A 25,742-nucleotide genomic window follows, 5' to 3' on the forward strand; every position below is an offset into this window, starting at 1 on the left:
CATTTTTTCCTCTTTCTTATGCTTTAGATCGCCAACATCCTAGATAGCCATGCAGCGACATTGAACCGGAAATCTGAACGGGAAGTCTTCTTCATGAACACTCAGAGCATTGTCCAGCTGGTACAGAGGTAGTTACATGTCACTCCAGATTCCCAGACCTACCCATCCCAGTACATTCCTTTCTTCTAAGTAGTCATGAAGGGACTTACTTCAGGTTTGACTTAGAGAAGTTAGGAAGCACTTATAGCTTAAAAAATAACTTACATTTTCTAAATATCTTAGAATTGCAAGGTAACTCTTATCCTCAATATTTGTGATGACTTCTTTCTATTTCTGTATTTTTCTGTCAGTTATTAAGGCACAGAAATCTTATTTTCTCTTTCCTTAACAATTTGATGAAACCCCTAATTTTTCTCCTGGCACAGGGTCTGGTGTGACATATTTTCTTAGCTTATGGAGCCAACTATTGGACTAAAATAATATTCACAGAACATTTTCAACTTTAAGATACTCATAAATTTTTCAGATGTCTCTTAGCTGTTTCAAGCGTTTGGTAATCATTTCTACTTAGCAGTGGGAACTGAACCAGGGTGTTGTTAGGTAGGACTATTAAGTGGTTTTCAATTTTGTTTTGTTCTCCTTTTTTCTCTTTTCCTTTATAGAAAACTCTTGTCCTTAGCCAGATTTCTTTTAGGCTTGGGATTTAAATTAATCTGGTTAGTTGATTTTAGGCTGGCCCCAGGGCCGCCATATATTCAGAGGGAAAACAGTTCAGTAGAAAGTCTAGAAAGTAAATCTGGGCTCTGGGTTTATTATTTAATAGTCTGTTATTTAATAGTGTTAGCCTTTCAGGTTTCTCAGTGGAGACTTGTTCTGGTTGCCTAGGTACCGAAGTGGCATCCGAGGCCACATGAAGGCTGTGGTGATGGACCTGCTACGGCAGTACCTGCGAGTAGAGACACAGTTCCAGAACGGTAAGCCTCTTCCTGGGGACTCTGTATCTGAGAAAGTTTCCCTGCAACAGCTGAGACAGTTCGTCCTCTAACACTTCCCATTCACCAACTCTTCCTCCTTTCACCACTCCCTTGAAAAACTAAACCTCTGTATCTCACTGGTGCCTAAGAAAGAACAACATGATGAGATTGTGAATCCATGTGCTTCTGGGAGAGGGCTGAGATAATTTTTCTAGTAGAGATTAGCATTCCCTCTTGACGACTTCTTGACCTTGTATAGTGAGAGTTGGTTGAATCATGACTAGGCTGAAATTGAGAAACCCTATCTGAAGAGCGTGCCTCTCAGCAGCTACTCCATGGATTGAACCACAGGCATCTGAGATAGGCTCAGATTTTCCACTACTTTTCAGTGTATCATTTAGGTGGAATTTATCCCTGGCTTTCTCTGAAGAGCTTCACTACATGATGTATAAAGTCTCTAACTGTGAAACACCCTGCCTAAGATTTTAAAGTAACATGCTGCTGATACTGCTTCCTGCCACAAGATGGCAGTGAAACACCGTAGAATTTTCTTGCGTCTGTTTTGCTCCCTTTTGCATCCTTTAAAGGATGGCTCTGACACTCATAACCAGCAAGAATCCTCAAGTAAACATTAGCAAACTGAATCTAGCAATGTATACGACCACTTGTGGGCTTTATCCCACTAATGCAAGCTTGATTAATATCGGAAAAACTGATTAATATAATTTATCATGTAATAGCATTAAAAGAAGGGGGAAAAAACCATGGTCATCATTCCAAGATATGTGGGGAGGACAGATTTGACAAAATTTAATATCTGTTCATGATAAACTCTTGGCAAATGAAGAATGAAATGGAACTTCTTTAATCAAAAGTTCCCCATCAAAAAATCTATAGGATACATCATACATAATGGTAAGATGTTGAAAGCATACTCTTAAGATTAGGAATAATACATGGACACCTGCTATCGCTATTCAGCATCATGCTGGATGTCCTAGCAAGTGCTGTAAGACAAGGAAAAGAGTTAAAGATATGAGGACTAGAACAGTTGTTTAGAAAAGCAATTTAGAAAAATATGCCGTTTAAATCAGCAATCCGAAATATTAAATACTAAGGAATAAGTCTAACAAAAAATGTACAAGCCTCTTCTGGAGAAAATTATAATCAGTTAACAATAATAAAGAAAATCTAAACAAATATCATGATCTTAAATTGGAATATACACTTGCAACGTATTTATTCTCCCTGAATTCATCTGTAGATTTATTAACATTCTAATAAAAGTCCTAGTAGGGTATTGTCATGAAATTTGTCAAGGTAATTCTAAAATTTACATGAAAGAAAAGTCTGACAGTAACAAGTATCTAAGAAATATAAGGTGGAGGGATTTGTCCAGTTAAGATTCAGTATGATGCCATATTAATGAAGAGATTGTAATATTGGTGTAAGGACAGATTAATAATAGTCCAATGGAACATAATCGCCCAGCAACAGATCCACACATATATGAAAACTCACTTTATAACAGAGCTTTATAAAGACATATAACTCACTTTATAAAGATATGGATATTTCTTTTTTTATAGATCATGAAGAAAGGATAGGCTTTTCAATAAATGATACTGGGCAAGGGGTTATTTATTTATAAAATCAAAAGAAGAAACTGGATCACTACCTTCTAACATATACACACAAAAATCAATTCCAGATGAATTAAAGACTTAAACATGTATGAAAGAGGCAAAACGATTAAATTTTCAGGGGAATATCCTTATAACCTCAGGGTAGGGAAGATTTTATCATACAAGATACAGCAAATGCAAACTATAAAGGAAAAGGTTGATTAATTCGACCCTACTTAAGAACTTCTGTTCATGAAAAGATACCATAAAATGACTGACAATAACAAGCTACAATGTGGGAGAAGATATTTATAAAACATACACCTAACCAGATCAGTATCTAGAATCTAGAGAACTGCTATGAATCAATAAGTAAAAGACAACCTAATAGAAAAATGGGTAAAAGATATAAAAAGATAATTCACAGAAAGGGAAACACAAATGATCCAAAAACTTATGAAAAGATGTTCAATCTCATTACCAATTAGAGAAACGTGAGCCAAAACCACAGGGAGATTGGCAAGAATTAAAAAGTCACATCATTTTCTTCCACTGCTTCTGTAAGTGGAAGTGCAAATTTCCAAAGTGCAAACCACTTTGGAAAATGTTTTGTCAGTACCTAATACAGTTGAATTTCTGTATACTCCTCACCTAGCAATTTCATTCTTAGATAATGTACTCTAGAGAAACTCTTACACCTGTTTATTAGGAGACACATACAAGACTGTTTGTGACAGCATTGTTCATAATAGCAAAAAAAAAAAAATGGGACAGGAAACAATCCAAATTACACAAGTAGAATAGATTACTGAATTCTACTGCAGTGTATTTCCACAATGGATTACTATACGGCGGTGAAAATGGGTGGTCCCAGGTACACATGTGAACAAAAGGATGAATCTTAAAAACGTATTGTTAAGGGAAAGAAACAAGTTACAGAAGGATCCATACACAGTATTTCCGTTGTTATCAAGTTGAAAAACAGGAAAAGTGAAACTACATATACATTTGTGATAAATGTAAAGAAAAACCCAAGAATGATTAATAGAAAATTCAGCTTAGTAGTTGTTTCTGAGGAAGAACACATAGGATCTTTCAAAGGTACTAAAAATGTTCTGTTTAAGATAGATAGTAGTTACATGGGTGTTTATTTTATTTATTCTTCTATATGTATATTTCACAATAAAAAGTTTTTAAGAAGAGAACACTTGGTATTATTGCTTTCTTTCTGCTTAGTGTCTCTGCTGCCTCTCCCCTGGGTAAATATTCTTTTTATTTCCCCTGGTCCTAGTAATTCCTATTACCAAGATATATTTCTGTTGTCACTTCAAAGCTAAATCTTGGTTGGGAGAATTATAATTTCTATTTATATAGGACAGCCTATTTATATAGGACAGCCAATTTTTAAATAGCTTCCAGTTTGTTCTAAATGGGTCTTTTATGAAATTGGCAGCTCTCTAGATATTGCACTCCACTGTTTTTCAAATATATATAGTTTCATTTTGAAAAAAATCATATGTCAGTCTTTAATATTTAAAACAGGTAAAAGCAGAGTTGCCCTGGTTGAATGTACTCAGTATTCTAGGAATCCATGGTAATGCAGTTTGAACTCCACTGTTCTGGTTTGTAACTTAACATGGAATCTGAACTGAGGCAATAATCCTTTAGTATTTTCATGATTTCATAAAATTCTGACCCTTGAGACTACTCAAACACTAATTCTCCTTTACTTGGAAATTTAATTCTGAGGTAAGCTGTTTCCTAAAGAAGTGACTATTACTTATATCCCATGGTAGATATCACTACAATGTACCTGAAGCTTATGCTTCTGTTGCAAAACATAGCTTTCCTAGCCAGAACTAACCTGTCCCCAGTGGCCTTCGGAAAGGCCAGTGAAAATATACATAACTGTACTCTCCCTGCAGACCTTTTGACTTAATGCAGCTTCTCCTTGATCTATGCCTTAGTTTGGATTTGGAATTCCTCGCCATTTCTTAGCTGTTTCATGGACTTACAGCGGAAAATATTGATTCCAGAGATAGCAGCCATCCTTCTCGTGGATATTGATAAGTTTGTGTCATTTTATTTTTGAGCTAAAACTGTTCCTTCTAGTTAGGGTGAAACCTTTTCAGTGAGTCAGACATGGACCCAGAATCTCAAGCTGGAGTAGGCTTTAAAGATATGGACATTTCTTTTTAAGCAGCAGGACCCTCTCTTCTAAGGGTCATTCCAAGAAGCTAAATGCGAGAGTTTAGAGTAAGGATGGCGAGTTGGAGTTAATTCCCAACCCTTCAGTCTCCAGGCACACCCTCCCCGGCACTTCTCAATACTTTCAATGAAAATGAGGCTCAGAGAGGTAAGGTGATTTGCCCAGGAGCACATGGTAAATTGGCAGTAGAGTCAGGCTTTGAGTCCAAGTCTTATAACCAGGTTGCCTAACTCCTTGTCCAACGTTCCTTTTCCTAAACTACACAGCCATTCTGGACACATCTTTCCAGGAAAACTCTTGAGTTGTTTCTTCTCACTGTTGATCGGGTGAATTATAGACATTAAAAAACAAATAGCATGTAAACATGAACATTCGTACATGGATGAGTTCCGATTCTTTTCGCTGCTTGCAGGTCATTATGACAAATGTGTGTTCGCCCTTCGGGAGGAGAACAAGAGTGACATGAACGCGGTACTGAACTATATCTTTTCTCACGCTCAAGTCACCAAGAAGAATCTTCTGGTCACAATGCTTATTGTGAGTACAATCTTTTAGTACCTTTAGAGACGGTTGATGATATGCAAAAAAGCATTTCTGATGGCTGTGGGCAGAGGAAAAGCTCCTGTCTTTTATAAAAGTGGGATGAGTGGGGCTTGGGTGGTGGATTAACAATTTCTCACACCTGCCTTTGTCCTTGATCTGGAGGAACCTGCTCGCTGCAGGAAAGGACTGTCCTGGCTATTATGCATATAATCATGCACAGGAACTCCAATCTCTAGACTCTACTTAGAGATGCCCTGTGTTTCATTATTTCTGGTGTGACTCCTGGCAGTATATTTAAAATAGAGTTTTATCCAGCCAGTGTACGTCTTCATTATAACTCTTGTTTGTTCCATGAATATCCTCAATGGCTGTCATGTCCAAAATTGAAGGACACAAACTGTTAGAAATCCCATAATGTCCCTCCCCCACCAAAGACATTTAAATTTGTTTTGCATCTTCTTTGGTCCCTCTCTGTTTTATTTACATGGAAATCTAAGCTCCGATCATTGTATTGGTAGTAGATATATGCTTTTGTCCCCATATCCTAGTCACAGGAGAATTAGTAGAAAGTAGGAATGCGAGGTGAGACTAATAGATGTGAAGAGGACTGACGTACATTTGAACAGTGGGTGGAATTTTCGTGGACTTCAGGATTTTAAAAAATGATTTGTAAGTTCCTCACTCCTCGATTTTTCTGGTTGAGTTAATTCTAGGAATCAGAGGACAATAGGACTGTTCTTAAATTCCCCACCCCATGAACAATTGCTGTGCTCTTGCATATGTGTCTTTTTTGGGGGGGTACTAGAGTACATTTGACTCCTCGAGTTTTCCTTTCTTGTCCCTTTGTGGGTTGGCATTTTGGGTACCTTACTCCCATCATTTCTTCCTGGTAGAAACAAGCTATAAATCTTCACTGCTGTTTTTTATTTCATAGTTCAGGAGGAAGGGAAACTACCTCCCATCTCTGGTTAACAGCAGTGCCTCTGATTCAGTTATCTGCTTAGCTGGTTAACTCTCAAGGATATAACATTTTTTAGAATACCTCACTTTTAAAAGTATCTGATAATTATAGGGACAGTTTGGGCACCCTAGAATGACTAGAAGATGCATTTTAAAGAGGGAAAAAAATGTCAGCACTATGTAATATTTCAATTTCCCCAAGTGACATGTTTCGACAAAGAAATGATACTATCTATGGCAACTGGCTGATTTTTTTTTCCTCAATCAAAAGAGGGAAGAAATCTCCGACTAGTTAGACATATTTTTTTGTTGTTTTTTGTTTTTTTAGTTTTAATACAAAGATTGCTAATTATCATTTGTATAAAGTCAAGACTTTCTGGTAGAAAAGGGTGATGATGAGGGAGTGGAAGAATCTGTCTGTTTGGCCCTAAAATGGGGTGGAATTTGCCTTTTTAGGAAGCTAATTATGGTGAGTTTTCATTTTATTATGATTACCTTTTTAAAGACTTAACAGTTTTCTGCACTAAAAATAGACCAAAGCCCAGAATCCTTGGAGCAGCAGAAGAGTAATGATCGTCCGAGACTGTCGCTGGGTTTCTTAAATTCTAATTTGTAAGATATAGGGGCTCGGCTCGCTCCTTTTGCGGAGTGATTGTAAGTAACGCTTGCCTTAAGAATCTCATTATTGGAACACGGAGCCATATTTCCTCTGAGAATTCTGGAGTAGCTTTGAGCCGGGGCTGTTCATTTCTCAAGTAATCACGCTGGTGTGATGGAGAGAGAAAATGGCAGCTGTTCGGAGCTCAGGCCTTCAATTTTCTTCAGAGTCCAGTCACTCAAGTGTGTAATTACACGGGGGTGCTGCAGAGGCGTTGGGCCCTGTCAGAGAACTGGTTTGAGGCTTTGCTTTCTGCTTTTGCCAGTCAGGACAGGCAGAAGCCAACGGGACTCTGACTTGCTGCTGTTCCTTTTTTTCCACCTTGTCATCCTGATTACTTCTTACCTGTGTGGATAGTACCCAAACTTTCTTTCCAACAGGCTGAGCTCTTTGGAGAAGAGAGGTGTTTGTTAGTGTTTGGGTTTGAATGAATAGGATGGGGAGCAGGGGAGGAGGGAAGAGGAGGAGAAAGAAGGTTGAAGATGTGAACCAGAAAGATGGATTTGTCCTTTTCTTTATTTTGGCATTTCACATTTTTCTTTAAAAAGCAAAACAAAATTCAGTAAACATAGTAGGATATGTAGGCTTTCCTGTCATTAAACTTCTTTTGATATATCAGCTGTTTTCACCTTATTTAGAGATTTGGAAATCAAGGAGTTAATTGGTATGATTGAACTAAAGGCCAGCTAGCAGTGACTTATGGAGCAGGAATGAAAGCACAAAATGTGCTCCTTTCCGATCTGAATGCCAGACGTGGGCATTCTTTCTTTCTTGGGCAATGGTTAGATCGCCCACCCCCATTCCACATCTGCATTAACGGTGGTAGCTGGTAAGAGCTATTTTAGCTGTTTGGGTTGCTCTTTCTGGAGGTCTTACTGTCTTTTACCGGTACCCCCTTACTGTCTTTTATGGGTAGCATTTGAGTCCCCCACCTTGCGCTCTCAGCTCATTTCCCTTTCTTTACTTACCTTGGCTTCCTGATTGATGTTCTGTGCCCGGCATTGCACTTTCTGCTTTCTAGAAGGAGGGAATGGTGATGGTGTGCTTTGCTGAGCTAGATTATGATTGCTGGGGCTTTTGAACCTAGAGGGAGGGATCGAGAAAATCGGGCTTCCGATGGTACGGAGTGTGGGCTGCTCCAAGGTACCCTCTGTACCCTCCAGGTGTTAGCATAACTTGCCTAGTGGTAACTTGCTTCAAGGACTCTCCAGCAAATTTCTCCTAATCTTTCACCCTATTTGGAAAGCAAAATGTCAAGTAAAAGGCTGAAGTCCTGTCAAGTTTTCTCTGTTTGGAGGAATATTGTGCCACAGTTGAAAACAGTCTGGAAGACGAACAGTTAAGTTTATTTTTTAGAAAGCGCTTCTTCTTTCTTACATTTAATTTTCTAGGAAAAATCCTAGAACATTGTTTATGTTTACTTAGAGATATTTAGGAGCTTCTTTAGCCAAATGAAGCTACTTGGGAGCAGTAGAAAGTATCAACATCCTCCTAGCTGTTTAGATGGCCAAGTGCATATCCTCTAGCCACCTTGACTTGAGTGACCATCCCCTCCCTACTGAGAGTTTATTTCTGGCATGGTCCACGTGACCATGATGTCAACATGCTTCCTTATGAGTAATGCCAGGCCTATGAGCGTCTGGTTTGGTTTGGACAGGGAGCATTTAAAATGCCAATCAGCGCCTTTCCATCCTCCTCTTAACATGACTGTAGATCAGTTTGTCCAATGTGTAAATAAAGAAGAAAGTATTAATATGTCTGAGTGAAACCAGTTTAGTGAATAAGTGTGATATTAACAATTTCTTGTTCAGCCTGTCCCATGACGTCCTTGGAATGTCACAAAAGTGCAGCTGTGACTGGAAGAAGCTACCAATCCATTGCTGGTGTTGGGATTGGTGCCTCGCCCAGCTGAACGATAGGCCATGTCTTTAACACAGTAGGTCACATTCTTTCCATTTTGAATTGCCTTCAGAATTTAGGATGCTAAAATCAAGTTGGACTGGATTAGATTCTTCTGGCAGTCAGCTTTCTAACTTTGGTTATGGTTTTGACACTTATGCAGGTTTGTTACATTTCTGCAAATCTGAAATAGTCCCTGTTGTTAGCCACCATCCAGGATAAGAATAAAAACAAGAAATAAATGTGTGGTGCCAATCTTAACCGTTAACTGAATAATAATTTTCATTGAGGCCTGCAGATTTAGGCAAGTGACCTGTAATCTCCCAATCAGTGGGTAGGTTCATTAAATGAACTTCTTTAACACTGAGAAAATATCTGCTGACATAGTTACCATTGAATGTCATCGCTACAAAATGTTCACCAGGATTAGACGGTGGTGTTGGGCTGTCCAGTTGCCCAAAGGAAGTCTATCTCCAGGCTAGAGGACCATAAACTTCCTTGTTGGATGTTTGTATCTTGGGATGGGTGGTTCTGATGAACAAAATGGTCTTCCCTCCCTGGTGGTTTCTTTTAGGACCTGAACACTGTGTCTAGGTCAAGGACAAGAGAGGATTGAGGTTATTCTGCACATAATTGCCTATTGCTAATCATTTTTAGGTATTAATGATGGCAATGGAGAAAATCGTATTATATTTGAATGGAAAATTTTCAAGGCAGGACAAACTAATGGAAGTAGTGGTTCTTTCACACTGTATTTGATATTTCGTATCCCAGAAAGGTCTGGTTTTGTACTTTATCACAAGGAGCTCAGTCAGATTGTCATTTGGTGATTGTGAACAAAATAATTACTTCCCTGCTATATTTTCTAATCTCCATAGTTCACTTTTCTTACACATACTGTTTCTTTTCCCCAACCCCTTTCCCTCATAGTTATAAGATGAAATGAAGAAGTGTTTTTTTAAAAAAGTGGTTTTGTGCATTTTGTTTTTTTAACTACAAGATCTGTACTTAGGCAAGAGGATAACTTCATTTTTACTTACGTATTTTAGTTTAATCTCAAAAGGTAAACCTGGATTTCCTTTCAAGAGAAAACATTCCATATTCAATCTGATATAGGTTGGGTAGGTGGCTAGTGTTCTTATTTTGTTATGTTGGCTTTTGTTGTTAATGTTGAGACATCAGTCTGGCTATTTACAGGGTAGTACTACCCAGGACACCTTAAGAGGTGTTTAGATCTTTCAGTGGGTCATTCTGATGATGTAAATACCTCAGAAAGGAATATGTTTTCTCTACTAGGAACCTTAGGTAAAGAGGGAGTTAGGTAGGAAAAACTTATCTTGGTTTTCCTACCCACTGTTATCTATCCTTTTTCAGTCTGTCTTTTTACAGTCGTGTCTTGGTAATTAGACATATTCCTTGAAATTCTGTTTTGTTCCTTAGTTCTCAACAAGATGCGACTTAATTGCATTTTCTCCCTCCTCTTTGCTTTTACACCTTAGGATAGGTGGAATGGGCCCTCTGGCCTGTGGCTATATGCTCAACCGAACCCTGGATTTATAGTCACTTTAATAGCAGCCGTTCTTCCCACTTAGATGAGTGAATTCCCTGCGTTAAATAGGTGAAAACAATACATACTTGCACTTCCTTAACTATAAATCCCATCATGTGTTTCATAATTGTGGACAGTTGGAGCAGACCTCTGGTTGGTAGATTGGGGAACCAGAAAATATGTCCTGCTTTAAAATGTTTGAGATGACTTTTTTTCGTAGCATAATGATGTTGAGTCAAAGCTATCTACATTGTGACGTGGAAAGTAGTAGGGATTGTAGAAAAAGTGTTATGGGAAATGCATATCTACTCCAAAAGCCCCAAGTTTTTGTTTATACTGCTGTGGTCATGGACTATAAAGAGAATCCCTAAGATGGGGAAGGTTAAGTATGAAATGGAGAGTCTTCAAGAAAAAGGCTGATCATCAAGATAAGGAGAATATTGAAAAGCGGCAACAGGAAGCCTTTTGGGATCTGGTCATCTTTCACGTCCTATTGATAGTAGGGGAGAATAAAAATGCACTAAAATATAAAGGCAATTATTTCAAATTCCAAGTAGAGGGAACTATACCTAAACGTGTATATTTTATGAGGTGTGATATTAAGAACTACTACTGCAAATAGTAAATTTCCAAAAAGCCAGTTATTAAAATGGCATCTGTGATTTTTCAGCTTAGATGAAAATTATGTGGATCATGGATGAGTTTAGGGAATAAACTGACATTCCACTGGAGAAGAAAAATTTTTCTCAAAATATGATAGAGATTTTTTTCTTAACAATTTTTAATTTTTAGGAGAGGAAGGACCCAATACTGAATAAACCATGGATTGTATTGTTAAGAGCTGTGTTTTTTTCCTCTAATCCATGTAAGGATTCACCATGTTTAGAAATTGTGGAATGATTCTTGGTACTGCAAGAGGATAAATGATTTGGGGTACAGAATTGTCAGAATATGAGATGGTATTTTTATTTAGTGTGTGTTTATAAATGAATAATTTGTTCTTGTGTTTCTGTTTTGTACCCTCCTGGGATGCTGAACATTTGTTTGTGGAATGAAAACCACTAGGAGTGGTTCCTTCTGCTTTATTCTGCCTTCTTTCCAGAAGTGGGAGAGGGAATAGGAAAGTCTTTAGTCCCTATATTATTTAAAACCTCTTAAAACATCATCTGTTATTTCTTACTCAGAATCCCTTGACCCCTTTTAAAAATGTCTCTGATGATTCCTTCTGCATGTTAAAAATATAATATTGATTTATGAAGAAATACATGAGGAATTTTGAATCTGAATGTCTGAGGGATTTCGGCTTCTTCTCCTCTTAGCAGCAACTTCTTCTAGGATCTTGTTTTCTACATTGTTTGGGATTGAAAAAGAAAAGAAATAGAAAGTTTACATATTCTTACTAATCCAGCTATGTTTACTTTGTTTTTATTCCCTTTTCCATTTCAAAGTCCTGTCCACCTCCGTTCCTTTTAATGTGGGTGTGTATGTTCTTTTTCACCTTGACAATTAGGATCAGTTGTGTGGCCGGGACCCTACACTCACAGATGAGCTGCTGAATATCCTCACAGAGCTCACTCAGCTCAGTAAGACCACCAATGCTAAAGTGGCACTTCGAGCACGCCAGGTAAGGACGCGTTGGTTATCCTGAGGGAGGAATGGTTTTCATAGATTGGGCAATGAGCTTTTACTCCATCACCTTATGGAGATGCAATTTTCTATGTATGTCTCACTGCCCTCAGAACAAATGTTTTCATGTGGTATATGTTTTTTGGGGTTTTTTTTAAAGGAAAACTCAATGTTAGAGTCTCTTTAAAATAGGAGTCCTTTCCCCCATCATAAAATCCTGTTATCATTCCCTATCCTTCCTAGGAGCCCTGTGATAGTAAACCAGGGTCATGTGGAGGAAAGGAAACTGAGGGAAGGCAATAGAATCAATATTTCTTACTTCCTTAGAAGCAGGTGAAAACTTTTAAGTGTATAGGGAAAAAAATCAAGTGTGCAAAGCAGAAAGATAAAAGATAATGAAATGACTCTTAGGTGCTAGCAATCAGAACAACCCCAGAGAAGTCCACTTAGTTTCACCCTGCAGTCTTCATTTCCATTCCAAAAGGTTTCAGCAGGGAAGCCCAGAGTTGGCGCTCCCTTTGTGTTCCAGTGCATGGCATTGAGAAGGAAGCCGCATTTGAAGCTGCTCAGTGACCTTCTGCTTTCTCTACAATTGTATCCATGTCACTGAACTACTCAAAGTTATTGAACCTCTCAGTGACCTGCTGAGAGAATTCAGGTCCTACCGTGTCCCCGTTTGTTTGTGACACTGCTTTCACTCTCTCTGCCCCTCACATGCATTGGTGTTACATCCTGGCTCCTGCTCCTTGATACTGAGCACCTGGGGTCGTCAGGGCCGCTTTTCCTAGTCTTTCTTTCTACTTCAGAGTTGTGAAAGGCCAGCTAGCTCTGCTGCATCCTCCTTCCCCACAGCTGCTCCCTGCCAGACCAGATTCCCAATTAACAGCTAGTCAAGCAGTCCCCAGGACTAGCAGCTTTGCAGTGGTAAATCACATGCACTGATGGAACTTGATTGAAGCTGTTTTCTCTGCCTCCGCCCCCACCCCCCATGGGAAATTGCCTACAACGCAAATCATGGTGAGAGTCAACTGAGATGCAGTATTTGGTGGCATTGGCTTTATGTTACAGGACCTAGAAGTTGTTTTACTTGGTCTCTGTTTTATCTTTGATGCCTGCACTTACAGATTTATATTTATTGCTTTTGTATCAGAGTTGCCTAATAGGAGCGTAGAATAATCACCCCCTTAGGAACTTATGCCTCTTATTTTGCTCTCACTCTAGGTTCTTATTGCCTCCCATTTGCCATCATATGAGCTTCGCCATAACCAAGTAGAGTCTATCTTCCTATCAGCTATTGACATGTACGGACATCAGTTTTGCATTGAGAACCTGCAGGTATACTTACAGCCCTTTCCTACCTCTCTGCACGCTTGTTTCCTTTATTCCCAAGCATAGCTTAATTAAGTAATCAATCAATCAGTTTTGATTTTCTGCATAATGAAGTTTTATACCTTCACTTTCTAAAATGATTTATACTTATGCATATTTTTTTCCTTAAAAATGCTGTTAGAATAGTGGTTTAGCTTAAAAATCAAATAGGCCTTGCCTTGATAGAAGTACCCTATTGAAGTCTTTAGCCCGTGTGCTTTCATTTTCTTTTAATGCTTACTACTAAGCTTTATAGAGAACCAATTTTATAAAAGAGTATTGGCTAGTTTCACTAATTGGAGGGACCTGGACTATTATTTTTTAAACCACATCATTTTCTCAGGAATGACTTTCTATTTGTGGACCTGGAAATAAGGACAGTGTTGTTACATCTAGCTAAGGGGATCTTCAGGCTTTCTGTCAGATTTCCTTCTGGGGAACCTAGATTGAGGAGAAGGATGTTTTGTTATTTTTGGTTCAGAGTTGAAACAGAAGGTTTTAACTGGGGTTCAAGTCTATGGCTTCCCATAGTGGAATACTGAGACAATATTTAAGAAGTTGAGTCCAGATAAATGTCAGAAAGGATGATAATAATAGTCATAAACACTTATATTAGCATATGATTAATGCATTGTTAATGCATTATTCTAAGAATTATACATGCATTAACTCTTTGAATGCTCACAACAGCCCTGTGAGGATAAGTATTATTATTTTCCCCATTTTGTAGCTTGAGGAAGCTGAGGCACAGAGAAGGTAAACTCACGCATGACATTCATAGACAAAATTCTTAAGTTTCACTAGATGCTTCAAATGCTAAATATTGTCTATTGAAATTGTTCTCTTTTGGATGTAATGGTTTATATTGTACCTTCCAGAAACTCATCTTGTCCGAAACATCTATTTTTGATGTCCTACCAAACTTCTTCTATCACAGCAACCAGGTAGTGAGGATGGCAGCTCTGGAGGTAAGTTTTCATAGTAACGTCACATGACGTGACCTTTTTCTTGATTTCTAGCTGATTTCTTCTGTCTATTTGGCTATCGCATCAATCCTTTTTCTTTGGCCTTAAGGTTGGTTCTTAAGAATAGAGTCTTTTCCTCTGAAACTAATGCTGAACTAATGGTCTTGCTTTATCCAAGTGTTTCAGCTGAACTAATCACCAGCTTCTGGGTTCCGATCACAGGAAAATAACTGCCAGCATTTTTTAGTAGTCTCTACATTCCAGGTATATTTGATTCTCCCATTTCATAATGAATTAGGATTCTCTGTAACACTCCAAGTGGGTGTTACTAATCTGACTGATCAGAACATGTTCCATTTTGTGATTTGGGCCAAATAAAATGGATTTTAGTTATATTCTGAATTGCCAAGCAGCTCTTATGAAATGTTTCATCATGAGAAAAAAAGTAATAACATTTAAAGAACTGTGTTTTTGGTGCTTTACTTTAGTTTTCTGATTTAATCCTACAATTACTTCATGAAGTAAGAAAGTGAGACTCTTGAGAGATTAGGTGACTTGTCCAAATGCACATAGATAATAAGTGGGAGAGTTTGCATTTGAACCCAGGTTAATCTGACTCACAGACTTTTCTGTTTGCACTACAGCACACTACCTCATTAGGTACAAAAATTGCTGCTGTAAAATTGCCAAGTACATGTTTTTTGAAGATGAGGGAAAAGGAGTGTTTTAGATGATTTTATGTAATATGACATCACTTCAGTCTGTTGCGAGCTCTTTTGGGTTACTCGTTATTTGTATTCTGTGGGTAGAGTGTGATGTATCATACTCAGTAAACACCAAATTTTAAAAATATCTAAGTATTTTACAGTGCTTTCGTGTCATTTAATGAGCAGTCTCCTTTATACCTCACATGCTGATAGAATCCCATGTCGCATTTTATGTGCATGGCAAATTGGCTGTGAAGTACGTAAGGCTGGACTGATGGTTTTCGCTGAGATGTAGCCTGTTGCTGTTTCTTTTAACTCTTGAGTCAAGTTAGTGTGTTGGTGCTATTATATGTCAAATTATGCCTTACTGCTTTTGCCTAGTGTTGGAGGGAGATACATAATCTGAAATTGATTTGGGCATGGGAACACAAAACAAAACAAGATAAAGATACAAACTATAGTTAAAAGGGTTGAACTGCACTGCAGTTATTTCTATCTTCACTTCTCAAATGGCCCAGAATCAGCATCTTTCCTTTTTCTCACTGCTTGCTTTTATCTTTTGTTGAAATGATCATGCTTAATGAGTTAATAGTCATGGTTCTATATACTCTCTTTTGCTAAAGATCAAAACTTCTCCTGAGTTTAAGTTGGTGTGCAAGGTTTATGGCACCCCTGCAGGTGTCCAGCAGAGGCAGGCTAGTTTTGTTTCCATTTATAATCATGGGTATAGTTTCAAAATTCCAGCTTTATTCATTAAAGCAGGTGTTTTTGTACAGAGCCTTGGGACTTCGGTCACCACAGTCTCCCTTTTGTTGCGTTAGATAACTTCTTTTCAAGACTGTGTTTTTCCTGGGCTAACCATCTCGAAGCTTCTGTTGTTAAAGTATATTTACTGAGGATTACTTTTTCACCAGGTGTATGTTCGAAGGGCTTATATTGCCTATGAACTTAACAGTGTACAACACCGCCAGCTTAAGGACAATACTTGCGTGGTGGAATTCCAGTTCATGTTGCCCACATCTCATCCAAACAGGTGAGTTTGAGCTGGTTTGTGCACCTGAGCCAGCCAGAGCTCTGTCAGGAGAGTTAAGGGAAGTAATGCGTATGATAATTCCATATTTTTTAAAGCTAGAAACATAGAGCAGAAAATGAACAAATTTAAGCCATGAGAGAAGAGTCTCTTGGTGCACTTCTTTTTTTTTTTGAATCTTTGACCGGGAGAGATAAAGTATGATCTAATTAAGATAAAAGTTTAGGATTACTCCATTCATTTTTGCTTGTCACTGACGAAACATAGCTCTTTTCTTTCTTTCTTTTTTTTTAAAGTTAGAATTTACGAGCATTTTACTTGATGAAACTTTGTCAGAAAATCACTTTTTTAATAGTTTAAGTGAATACTTGGAACATAGAAATATGTTGGGTGGAATGCTTTTCAGTATGTTTGCTATGGGTTAAGGTTATACCTGATCCAATTTCCTTATCTGCCTAAAAACAGACACCTGAATTTAGCAGTTGAAACTCTATCAGTTTTTTAAAGATCACACTTAAGAAGCAAACTTACATTCAAATAAATTAAGTTTTACTAATTCCATTTTTCCCCCTTCCTAAGCCCTTTATAAAAAAAAATAATAATAAAATGTACATATGGAAATTTGTTTCAGTATTACTTTGGTTTTAAAGTGAAAATAGTTTCTCTTGTATATATTCTCTTTCTCTTTCCATTTATTTCTGTACTATTCTGAGGCAGTGAAAAATCTAGGAATTCCACCCACACATATGTTCATTCCCCTTTTGTATTTTTATTCTTTCTAGTAATACCACAGGAAATATAAATACCACAGCCAATCTTAAGCTGCCCCCCTCCATTTCTTCTTTATGGCCTTTGGTTCTTCACTTTATATTACAAAGCACTGTGTCTTTGGGGATCCTTAGTTATAGACACCAGAAATGGCTTTGTTCTGAATTGCCACTTCACCCAAAGCATTAGAAACCCTTCCTAGAGACAAAGAAGTCTGTGCTGAGCCTTTTGGCCACTGGATGCCACTGTTGATCCAGCAGAGGTCAGCAGGTGAGCCAAGGCATCTTCAGCAAAAGTACTTCTCTTCTTTGTCTCAGAAGATCCTTTCACTTCTCTACCTCAAAAATACCTTATGGCTGGCAGAGAAAAGCATATATCCTTGATTTAGCAAGCATCTCTCGGTACAGTTTTGCCTCCATGGATTTCAGAATCTCATTTTCTAGAAACGAATGGTTGTCCTTCAGCGAGCAGTGAAGTACTCATGGCACACATGGGCTCAGCCCTCGGTCGTCTTTCTTCTCCTGCATTCCTTGAATAATTGTAGAGAAGTACATGCTATACTTAATGCTCTTTGTAATTCTCAGGACGTTCTCCTTTTCTTCCTGCTTTCTACTCCCTCTTCCCTTTGGGCAGTGATTTGTAGTCAGGCTGCAGAGCTGCTTCTGATTTCCTTCCCTCCTCATTGCTCCCCTTGTCTTTCTCAATTGCTCTCCCTGTCCTACTTTTTTTATTTGAGGATATGTGTCCAGTTTGGTGAGGGATAGTTGACTGGAAAATGAGAGAAATGCTTCTCAACTGTTTGTTAAGAAATCTTATTCACCTTTCTATCTTAAGGGTCTGAATCTTGATTATTCATGATATGGTTTCAAAACTTGTATACTTGTTCCTCCCAACATTTGAGGTATACACACCCCTATGGATAAAGACCAGACTTGGACAGAACTATCATTCTGTAGTCTCTTGAAAGTCTTCCTTGGTTGCATGTATATGAAATTAGAAGCTGCAGGATGATGATTTATTATCATTATTATTGGTATAGATGTAAAGGTAAAGATAAGGTCCAATAAAGGGGGAAAGATAAAATAATCTTGTGAAAACCAAAAAAAATGTAAAAATTGCTGCAATGTTTTTTTAGATGTAAAGTCCTTTTGTTAGTTTAGGAATATGCAATGAATCATCAGATCTAATCATAGAATGATATATTCAAGTTTTTGGAATTTTTACCTTATTCTGACACCAGCTGGTATACTGCAGTTCAGTTGTGACACCAACTACTTGGTGTTAGATGAGATGCCACAAGTTATGGGCTCAGTTCTCCATAAAACTGCCCCTACTTCCGATGAGGCCTCAGATGGGGTTCCCAAACCACCACACTTCTGACCAACTAGCTACAAATTTGGGGATTCTCATGACCCCCTCAAATTTAGTATTTCACTAGAACAACTTTATAGAACTCAGCAAAGCACTATACTTATGATCACAGTTTTATTATAAAGGATACAGATCAGGACCAGCCAAATAAAGAGACACGTAGAGGAAGGTCTGGGTAGGTCCTGAACACAGAGCTTCTCTGTTCTTTCCCTGGGAAATCAGGGTGTGTCATCCTCCCATCATCTCCATGTGTTCACCAAGCAAGAAGTTCCACCGAGCTTCAGTGTCCAGAATTTTTATCAGGGTTTCATTACAACAGCATGATTGAATCATCGGTCACATGATTAAACTCCATCTCCAGCCGCCTCCCCCTGCTGCCACCCTCCCATGCCCACCCCCAGGCCCAGAGGTCCACCTGACTGAAAGCCCTCAACCTGCTGGTCACATGGTCGGTCTTTCTAGTGAGCATGCCCCTGTCCTGAGATATGCCCCTGTCCTGAGATAGCTCACCTCAGCGAAAATTCACGTGTGAACCCAGGGTTCATGAATAATGAAGACACTTCTATTACTTGAGAAATTCCGAGGATTTAGAGTCTCTCAGGAACCGGGGACAAAGGCCAGTCAAATTCTTTATTACATAATAGGCCTGCTCACCTTACAAAAGAATTCTAGGGTCTTTTAGTTTTAGTGAGTTTTGAGTCAAGTTCCAACTTTTTTTTCTAACTCCAGTACTTTTATTCTTTTCCATTTTTACTGTATTGAACCAGCAGGCAATAAGCATATTGTTTCTTAGTTTCCTGTAACTTATTTCTGTAGAATATCTTCCCGTGTCCATTCCACTTCCAGCCTTGCAAGGCTCAAGGACACAATTACGTCCATTGACCTCTAGATTAATGATTCTCAGAATTATCTAGGACGTGTTGTAAAACTACACATGTTGGGGTCCTGACTCCCAAGATTCTGATTTATTTTGAACCAGAGTCCATGGGACCACTTTTTGAAAAAACTCCTCTGATCATTCTGATGAACAACTACAATTGAGAATCACTACTGCTAGACTAGTGCTGTCCAGTAGAAATAGAGTAGTTCCTCCTGACCACAGGGGATATGTTCCAAGACCCCCAGTGGATGCCTGAAGTCACTCATAGTACTGCACCATACATATACTATTTTTTCCTATACATACTACCGTAATAAGGTTTAATTTATAAGTTAGGCACAGTAAGAGGTTAACAACAATAATCAAATAGAACAGTTACAACAACATATGGTAATAAGTTGTGTGAATGTAGTCTCTCTAAATAACTGTACTGCACTCACCCTTCTGATGATGATGAAGTGAGATGATACAATGCCTATGTGATGAGATGAAGTGAAGTACTCAGAACAGCGCACAATTTAAAACTTAGGAATTGTTTACTTCTGAAATTTTCCATTTAATATTTTTAATATTTTTAATATTGATTGACCGCAGGCAAGTGAAACCGTGGAAAGCGAAATTGCAGATAAAGGGGGATTATTGTATAATGCAAGCCACATACGTAATTTTAAATTTTCCAAAGTTGGTCGCATTTAAAAAGGTAGTAAGAAACAGATAAAATTACTTTTAACAACATTTTGTTTCACCTGTTCTATTCAAAATGCCATTTTAATATGTAATAAACAGTTATTCATGGGATATATTCCATTCTTTGTACTAAGTGTTTGAAATTTAGAGTGTATTTTACACTTACACGTACAACACATCTCAATGCAGACTAGCCATACTTTAAGCCTTACCTAGCCACATGGACAGCTCAACTCTAGACCAAAAATTAATTAGAACTATCACACCAAGTTCTCTCTGTTTTATGTCAATGGTAGTGCCCGTAGGAGGGATTAGAAAAAAACAACTCTTATTCTTATGTGGCTTGTTAGTAGTTACAGGAATTAGCCACACCTGATACTGTAAATATTCTGCTATAATATTTTATGTGTGTTTAAAAAATTATTCAGTGAGAACAGAGAAGAGGCAGATGAATATACATATTCTACTGATCAATGCAAAACAGAATTTTATAACATTTTTTTCCAATTGGGGTTAACAAACCAAAAATTCTCTGGGGAGAAAACAGATACATTCTTTAATCAATGTTTTTGCATTTTCTTTCCCGGCACTTGGTCTTCACATTCCTAGCCAGGCTTTCATTTGAAGTAGACTAAATGTGTCCAGCAAGTCCTTTAAAATGAGTATCTTTCTAAGGTATATTATCAAAGCAAGACTCAGTCTCCTGTTGTGTATGGGATCACCTGGTGGAATTCCATTCCTGTAGTTGGTTTTTGGCTAGTGATTTAGCCCTCATGGGTTAGGATGAAACATGGCTCTCTGTCTGCAAACTGACAACAGCAGAGTATTTTTTTTTCCAGGAAAATGTCTTAGACATTATCTTGGTTGAAAACCTGTGTCCCATTAGGATGTTTTGATTTTTTAGCACACATGTTCATAGCCAACATGTTTGGTACCTTTTTTGTTTGTTTGTTTAAATTCATCATAGGATTGTGTACGGATTGAAAATTTTTTAAAATACTTCCAAGGTTTTTCATTTTACAACTTGAGATCTACCCTCTTAACAAAATTTTAAGTGCATAATATTGTTGACTTTAGGTACAATGTTGTACAACACATCTCGAGCTCATATTCATTTTGCTTGACTGAAACTTTCACTTGACATTTAGTTGCACTATTCCAGTATAATTTGACTGTGTTTTTTTCTAGCACTCCCCTCAGTATTTCAAAAAGAGAAGCAGATGACTGAACGGTTTATTTCTAATCTCAGGCTTTGCACAGTGGCAGTATCGTAGCCAATGAGGTTTATCCGAGGCGCGATTATTGCTAATTGAAAACTATTTCTAATCTCAATGACTTTCTGCATCATCCTCCTTGCTAGGTAGGCTTCAGTCAAGGCATGTTCTCTTCTTGATCTTCTACCCAAGACTTCCACACTTTTTCTGGGAACTGTAGTTACAACTTATTTGGCATTCCCAGCTGTTCTTCAACAGAGGATCCAGTTATTAGAGATTCACTCAGGGAAGCGCCTAGTATAAATATGCCCTTTTCTTCTTAAATTTCCTTCGCTTGAATAGCAGCAGCTACAGAGGTTTTCCTGACTTAAGCGTAATAGGAAACCAATATATATGTGATGTGTGTGTGTGTGTGTGTGTGTGTGTGTGTTTCCCTCTTCTTAGCATGTAAAGGCTATGTCCTACTGGATGTGAATATTTTTGAGGGGAGGGGATTTTTGCTATTTTTTTGTTTTGTTTGGTTTGGTTTTTTAAGGTGACTTGTAGCCAGTTACCAAATGGTTTTTAGAGGAGACGTGAATGAGTTTCTTGAGTCATTTTCTTGGTGTAGGAATAGTCTGGATAGCTGGTCTGCACTAAGAGAACATCTTATCATTATCCATATTTTTAGGACTTAATTCTCTTGTCTAAGATTCCATCAGCCCAGCTCTTTAGTGACTTCTACCAGTATTTTACATGGCTTAATCCTGGAGCTCAAGCTATATTATTCAGCATTCCTTTTTCTCTTTCTTCCTCCAGTTAGGTTCAGGGTTTAGAGCCCAAGGGGTGTGTGTGTGTGTGTGTGTGTGTGTGTGTATGTCTTTTTTCCATTCTGAAACCCTAGTTTATCACTCACTGGTTGCTAGTGATGGAAAAGCTTGTTACACTAAAGCATCATCCTGAATGTCTTTATTCTTGACAATTCATCGAATTATTTGACATTCAGGATTTCACTTAGCTTTGAGCATTTTAAGTAACTCAGAATAATCTGGGAACAAATAAGTTCTTTAGTCAGCCTATGTATTTGATCTTTTAAAATATAGCTATATTTATAGAAACATGTAAAGTATATTATCCCATAAACTCTGTGGCTATACATATGGCTGTGCATTATGACAGTCTGGGAGTATGAAATTTAAACCTCCAAATGATTTTCATGAGTAATACACTTTAGCAAACATTGTTCATTTTTTAAAAATTTTATCTGTGATTCCAATAAGAAGCATCAAAATCGATGCAGCAGATGGAAGTATATTTTGTTGTATGTTTCTATACATATGTAATGGGTGAGGACCTATTGGTGTTCATTTCCACCTATTTCTTAGGTGGAAATCCATGCTTTAGTTGAGTTGTGTTGCATCTTCTCTGCTAATTGTTCCTTGTGAATTTGGCCTTCTTTGTGATAATGTGTTAATTGAAGCACTTTTCCTTTTTCCATATCTCACATCCAGAAGAGGTCGGCTGTGTACTCCCCTGTTAGCATAGGTCTCGATCATAACTGAATTTCAGCTGCTTGGCACTTTCAATGTTTAGCTGTAGTGGGTGGCCTCTGGACCTTCTTTTTATGAAGAAGGTTGTGAGGGAGTTCAGAAATCAGAAGCCTTCCACGTGACTAATCAGCAGCCTGCTGCCATTCTTGAGAATTCTGATAATCTTTGACACCCAGAGATTAGACTGTTCTTTGGATGGTACTGAGATGCTCAAAAGTCACTCCACTTGTAGCGTTTTTTAGCAGCTGGAGCACTTGGTTGTAGTTTGCAGGCCAGAATGAGCTATAAATAAATAAAATCCTCCCGTGCTTGCTTCCTTCATTTAGGGTAGTCTGCTGATAAGATGCAGGCATCTGGGAGAAGAGTCTCAGCAGGTTTAAGTGCTTCCCGAAGTGCTTTCCTGTACCCATGGCTCAGCTTCTAGTCTCTGCTGTGCTATCTTGTCACTCTAGACTTGTAATATTGGAGACTCGAGTTTAAAACTCTCAATATATCATGAGGGTAGCCCAAGGTCCCTTCTTGTCAAGGATGACTAGCTGATTCCAGGGGGAAGGAAAAGCAGAATCCAGGGCACCTGTAAATCCCTGTAGTTTTGTGCAGTGGGTTTGTAGCTAATTATACAGCAGGCAACAGTAATACGCTGTAGCTCTGTTGGCATGCTTATTTCAGAAAGAGCAAAATCTAGCAGAGCAAAGAAGGGGCTGCAAATGAATGAATCAATGATCATTTTATTGTCGACTAAAGCTCTGCAGTGGAATCAGAGCATCTGAACTGCAAGGAGGTGGTGGGGGAGAGGCCAGTAGAAATACATGGTTCAGATGTGTTTTACAGCTCTTGATTTGGATTCTCCTGCAGAAATATAGTCACACAAGGAGACCACCACTGATCACAGCCAGTTAAATTGCTCTTTCTCCTATGGTACTGCTGTTAGTGACTGCTAGTAGGTTATTCAGCCGACCTCTTCTGATTCTGCTTTGCTGCCTGACTTCAAAAGATTTGCCCTAGATGGCTCTCAGTCACAGCTTGATGTAACCACCGCTTGTTTGCATGCATCCCCATCATTTTCATATAGGGTCTTTTTTTTTTTAATTCAAGTTAGAAGGCAAAAGAATTGGGAGCGTTTTTATATGATAAAAGATTTATGTAGGGCCAGCTAGAATCAAGCAAAATGAAATTCAGCTGGAAGGGATGGTAAAAGGCTCAGAGAACTTGTGACTGCCAGAAAAGTCAGTGTTCCTAAAATAAAGAGGGTTCAGCTAGCAGGCAGCAACTCTGACTTTGCATTCATATTGAAGCGGGCTCTCCAGCCATTCCAGGCAGGCAGATCAATAAAATCAGAGGTGACTTAATGCCAAGAAACTCAGGATTCAAAGGATTTCTTTTGTCCTTTGAATTTCTTCTATATTGATGTGGAATGCTAGCCTCGGAAACAGAGATGAGAAATAGCCAGGTCTACATTCTGGTTTATGACACCATGTTGAACAGTGTCCTTGGAAAGCATCCCCCTTTGGTTTCTCAGTTATCACATCTGTAAAATGGAGGTAATCTACTGGAAGGAAAATGATTCCAGTATTTATCAAAACATTGTGAATGAAAATTCGTCACGATATGTGCTTTCAATAGCAACATTTTTTTTAATAGCTGATGTCTTAATTTATTTATACCCCATTTATGTATTTGAAAAAATACAATTGATTGCCTTATCAGAGATTGAGTGATCTGACCATTTTTGCATGATGGGCATATAGTGGAATGTGGTAAATTTTATTTTTAGCTACATAAACGGAATATTTGACTGATACAGTCTCTTCCTTGGTTGTTTATTCTCGTGCAGACCGTGGATCTAGTTTTCTAGTGTATCACAATAGTGTGCAGTATGCCACGTGTCTTAAATTGATCAAATAGCCCCTCTATAGAATGACAAAATATATAAATGATCAGTATGGACATGGCGAAGTATTTACCTGGTAATAGAGAATTTACCCTTCCTTCCCTGCTCATCTCCCCTACAGCCCACAGATTCTTATTGTATCAAAAAGGAAAAAGCTGCCTCTCAACTCACCTCTTTCATGATTGATCTGGGGCCATTCCGTTAAAACTGGAAATGTTGGGAGTTTTTGTTCTTACCCCATACTGTGTAGATGGTGCACAATTTCTATAACAAAGCAGCAGGGGGCTCCCTATGAGAGCTTGAGAATTGCTGATAGAGAAGGGGCTGGCTTTTTGTTGGTGGTGTTCTTTTCAATTCAGGCCCTTTTCTACTGAAACTTGACCCTCATCCTGTGAAGACTCTCTAAGGGATTAGAGTGTAGCTACAGAAGCAGCGAGACCATTTTATTAGTTTAAGAAATTGGTTAACAGTTGAGAGAGATTATACTTGTTTCTAAATTCCAGAAACCAGATAGATGGAGCCCGAGATTGCTTTGGTTGTAGGGTTCTTCTCTCTGAACTGAGTTTCATGGTAAGGGGCGGTCCAGGTGACCCATTTCTTTAGAATCCTTTATATCTGAAAAGGAAGACTTTCCTATATTCTTACATTTAGTTTTCTTTGTTTCACCTCCCTCTGCCTTGGAACCTGTGCATGCTTTTTGTTTGTTGATGAGTGCATTATAACTAAGGCTCTTTTGTAAAATGAAACCCGTTTCCCAGAGAGGCTCAAAGAATCCAGACAGCAGAGGTGCAGGTGTTTGCACTTGGAGGCTCTTGCTGCCTTATGAATTCACTGTGATACAGGTTTGATGCAGAGAGCACTGCTACTCACAAATCACACGCGGTATACAGTTTGTGTGCAGTGATATGTCACAGCTTTTTATTTATATGGCCAGCTCAGTCTATTCTGCTCCTTTCACTGCCATGGAAAGTGCATCATTTTCCTCCCTCTCTCCTCCTTCTCACATATCATCAGCACCACCCACTATGTTCTGCCCATTAAGTCCTGTGTGCCAGAAAACCCCAACAATGATTAAATGCTGATAAAAGAACGTTAGAAGGTTAAGATATCATCCAATCAACCCCCTTACAATACTCCTAAATTGTGGGTGGTAAGTATAACTTTGCCCTTTTAATATTGAAAATAAGGGTTTTTTTTTTTTCAGTTGAGAAAATGATATCAAATTAAGAAGGGGAAAAAAAAAAAAAAGACCAAAGAGAATGCCGGAGATTGCTTTGCAGTTTCCATAA

General features: G+C 38.3%; 1 protein-coding gene and 1 pseudogene across 1 annotated transcript in view; both read left to right on the forward strand.

Moving 5' to 3' along the window:
- The window catches only part of ACACA (acetyl-CoA carboxylase alpha), a 260,073-nt gene that overhangs the window by 116,335 nt on the left and 117,996 nt on the right, over positions 1-25,742 (forward strand). Inside the window, exons 24-30 of the mRNA XM_033090744.1 lie at positions 28-128; positions 886-974; positions 5,221-5,345; positions 11,928-12,041; positions 13,265-13,378; positions 14,290-14,379; positions 15,998-16,116. Of these exons, the coding sequence (XP_032946635.1) occupies positions 28-128; positions 886-974; positions 5,221-5,345; positions 11,928-12,041; positions 13,265-13,378; positions 14,290-14,379; positions 15,998-16,116 (752 nt within the window). The remainder of the gene's footprint in view (positions 1-27; positions 129-885; positions 975-5,220; positions 5,346-11,927; positions 12,042-13,264; positions 13,379-14,289; positions 14,380-15,997; positions 16,117-25,742) is intronic.
- On the forward strand, positions 21,068-21,177 carry LOC117014156 (uncharacterized; annotated as a pseudogene).

The sequence above is a fragment of the Rhinolophus ferrumequinum genome, chromosome 21, assembly GCF_004115265.2.
Source record: "Rhinolophus ferrumequinum isolate MPI-CBG mRhiFer1 chromosome 21, mRhiFer1_v1.p, whole genome shotgun sequence".
In the NCBI taxonomy this organism is placed as follows: domain Eukaryota; kingdom Metazoa; phylum Chordata; class Mammalia; order Chiroptera; family Rhinolophidae; genus Rhinolophus; species Rhinolophus ferrumequinum.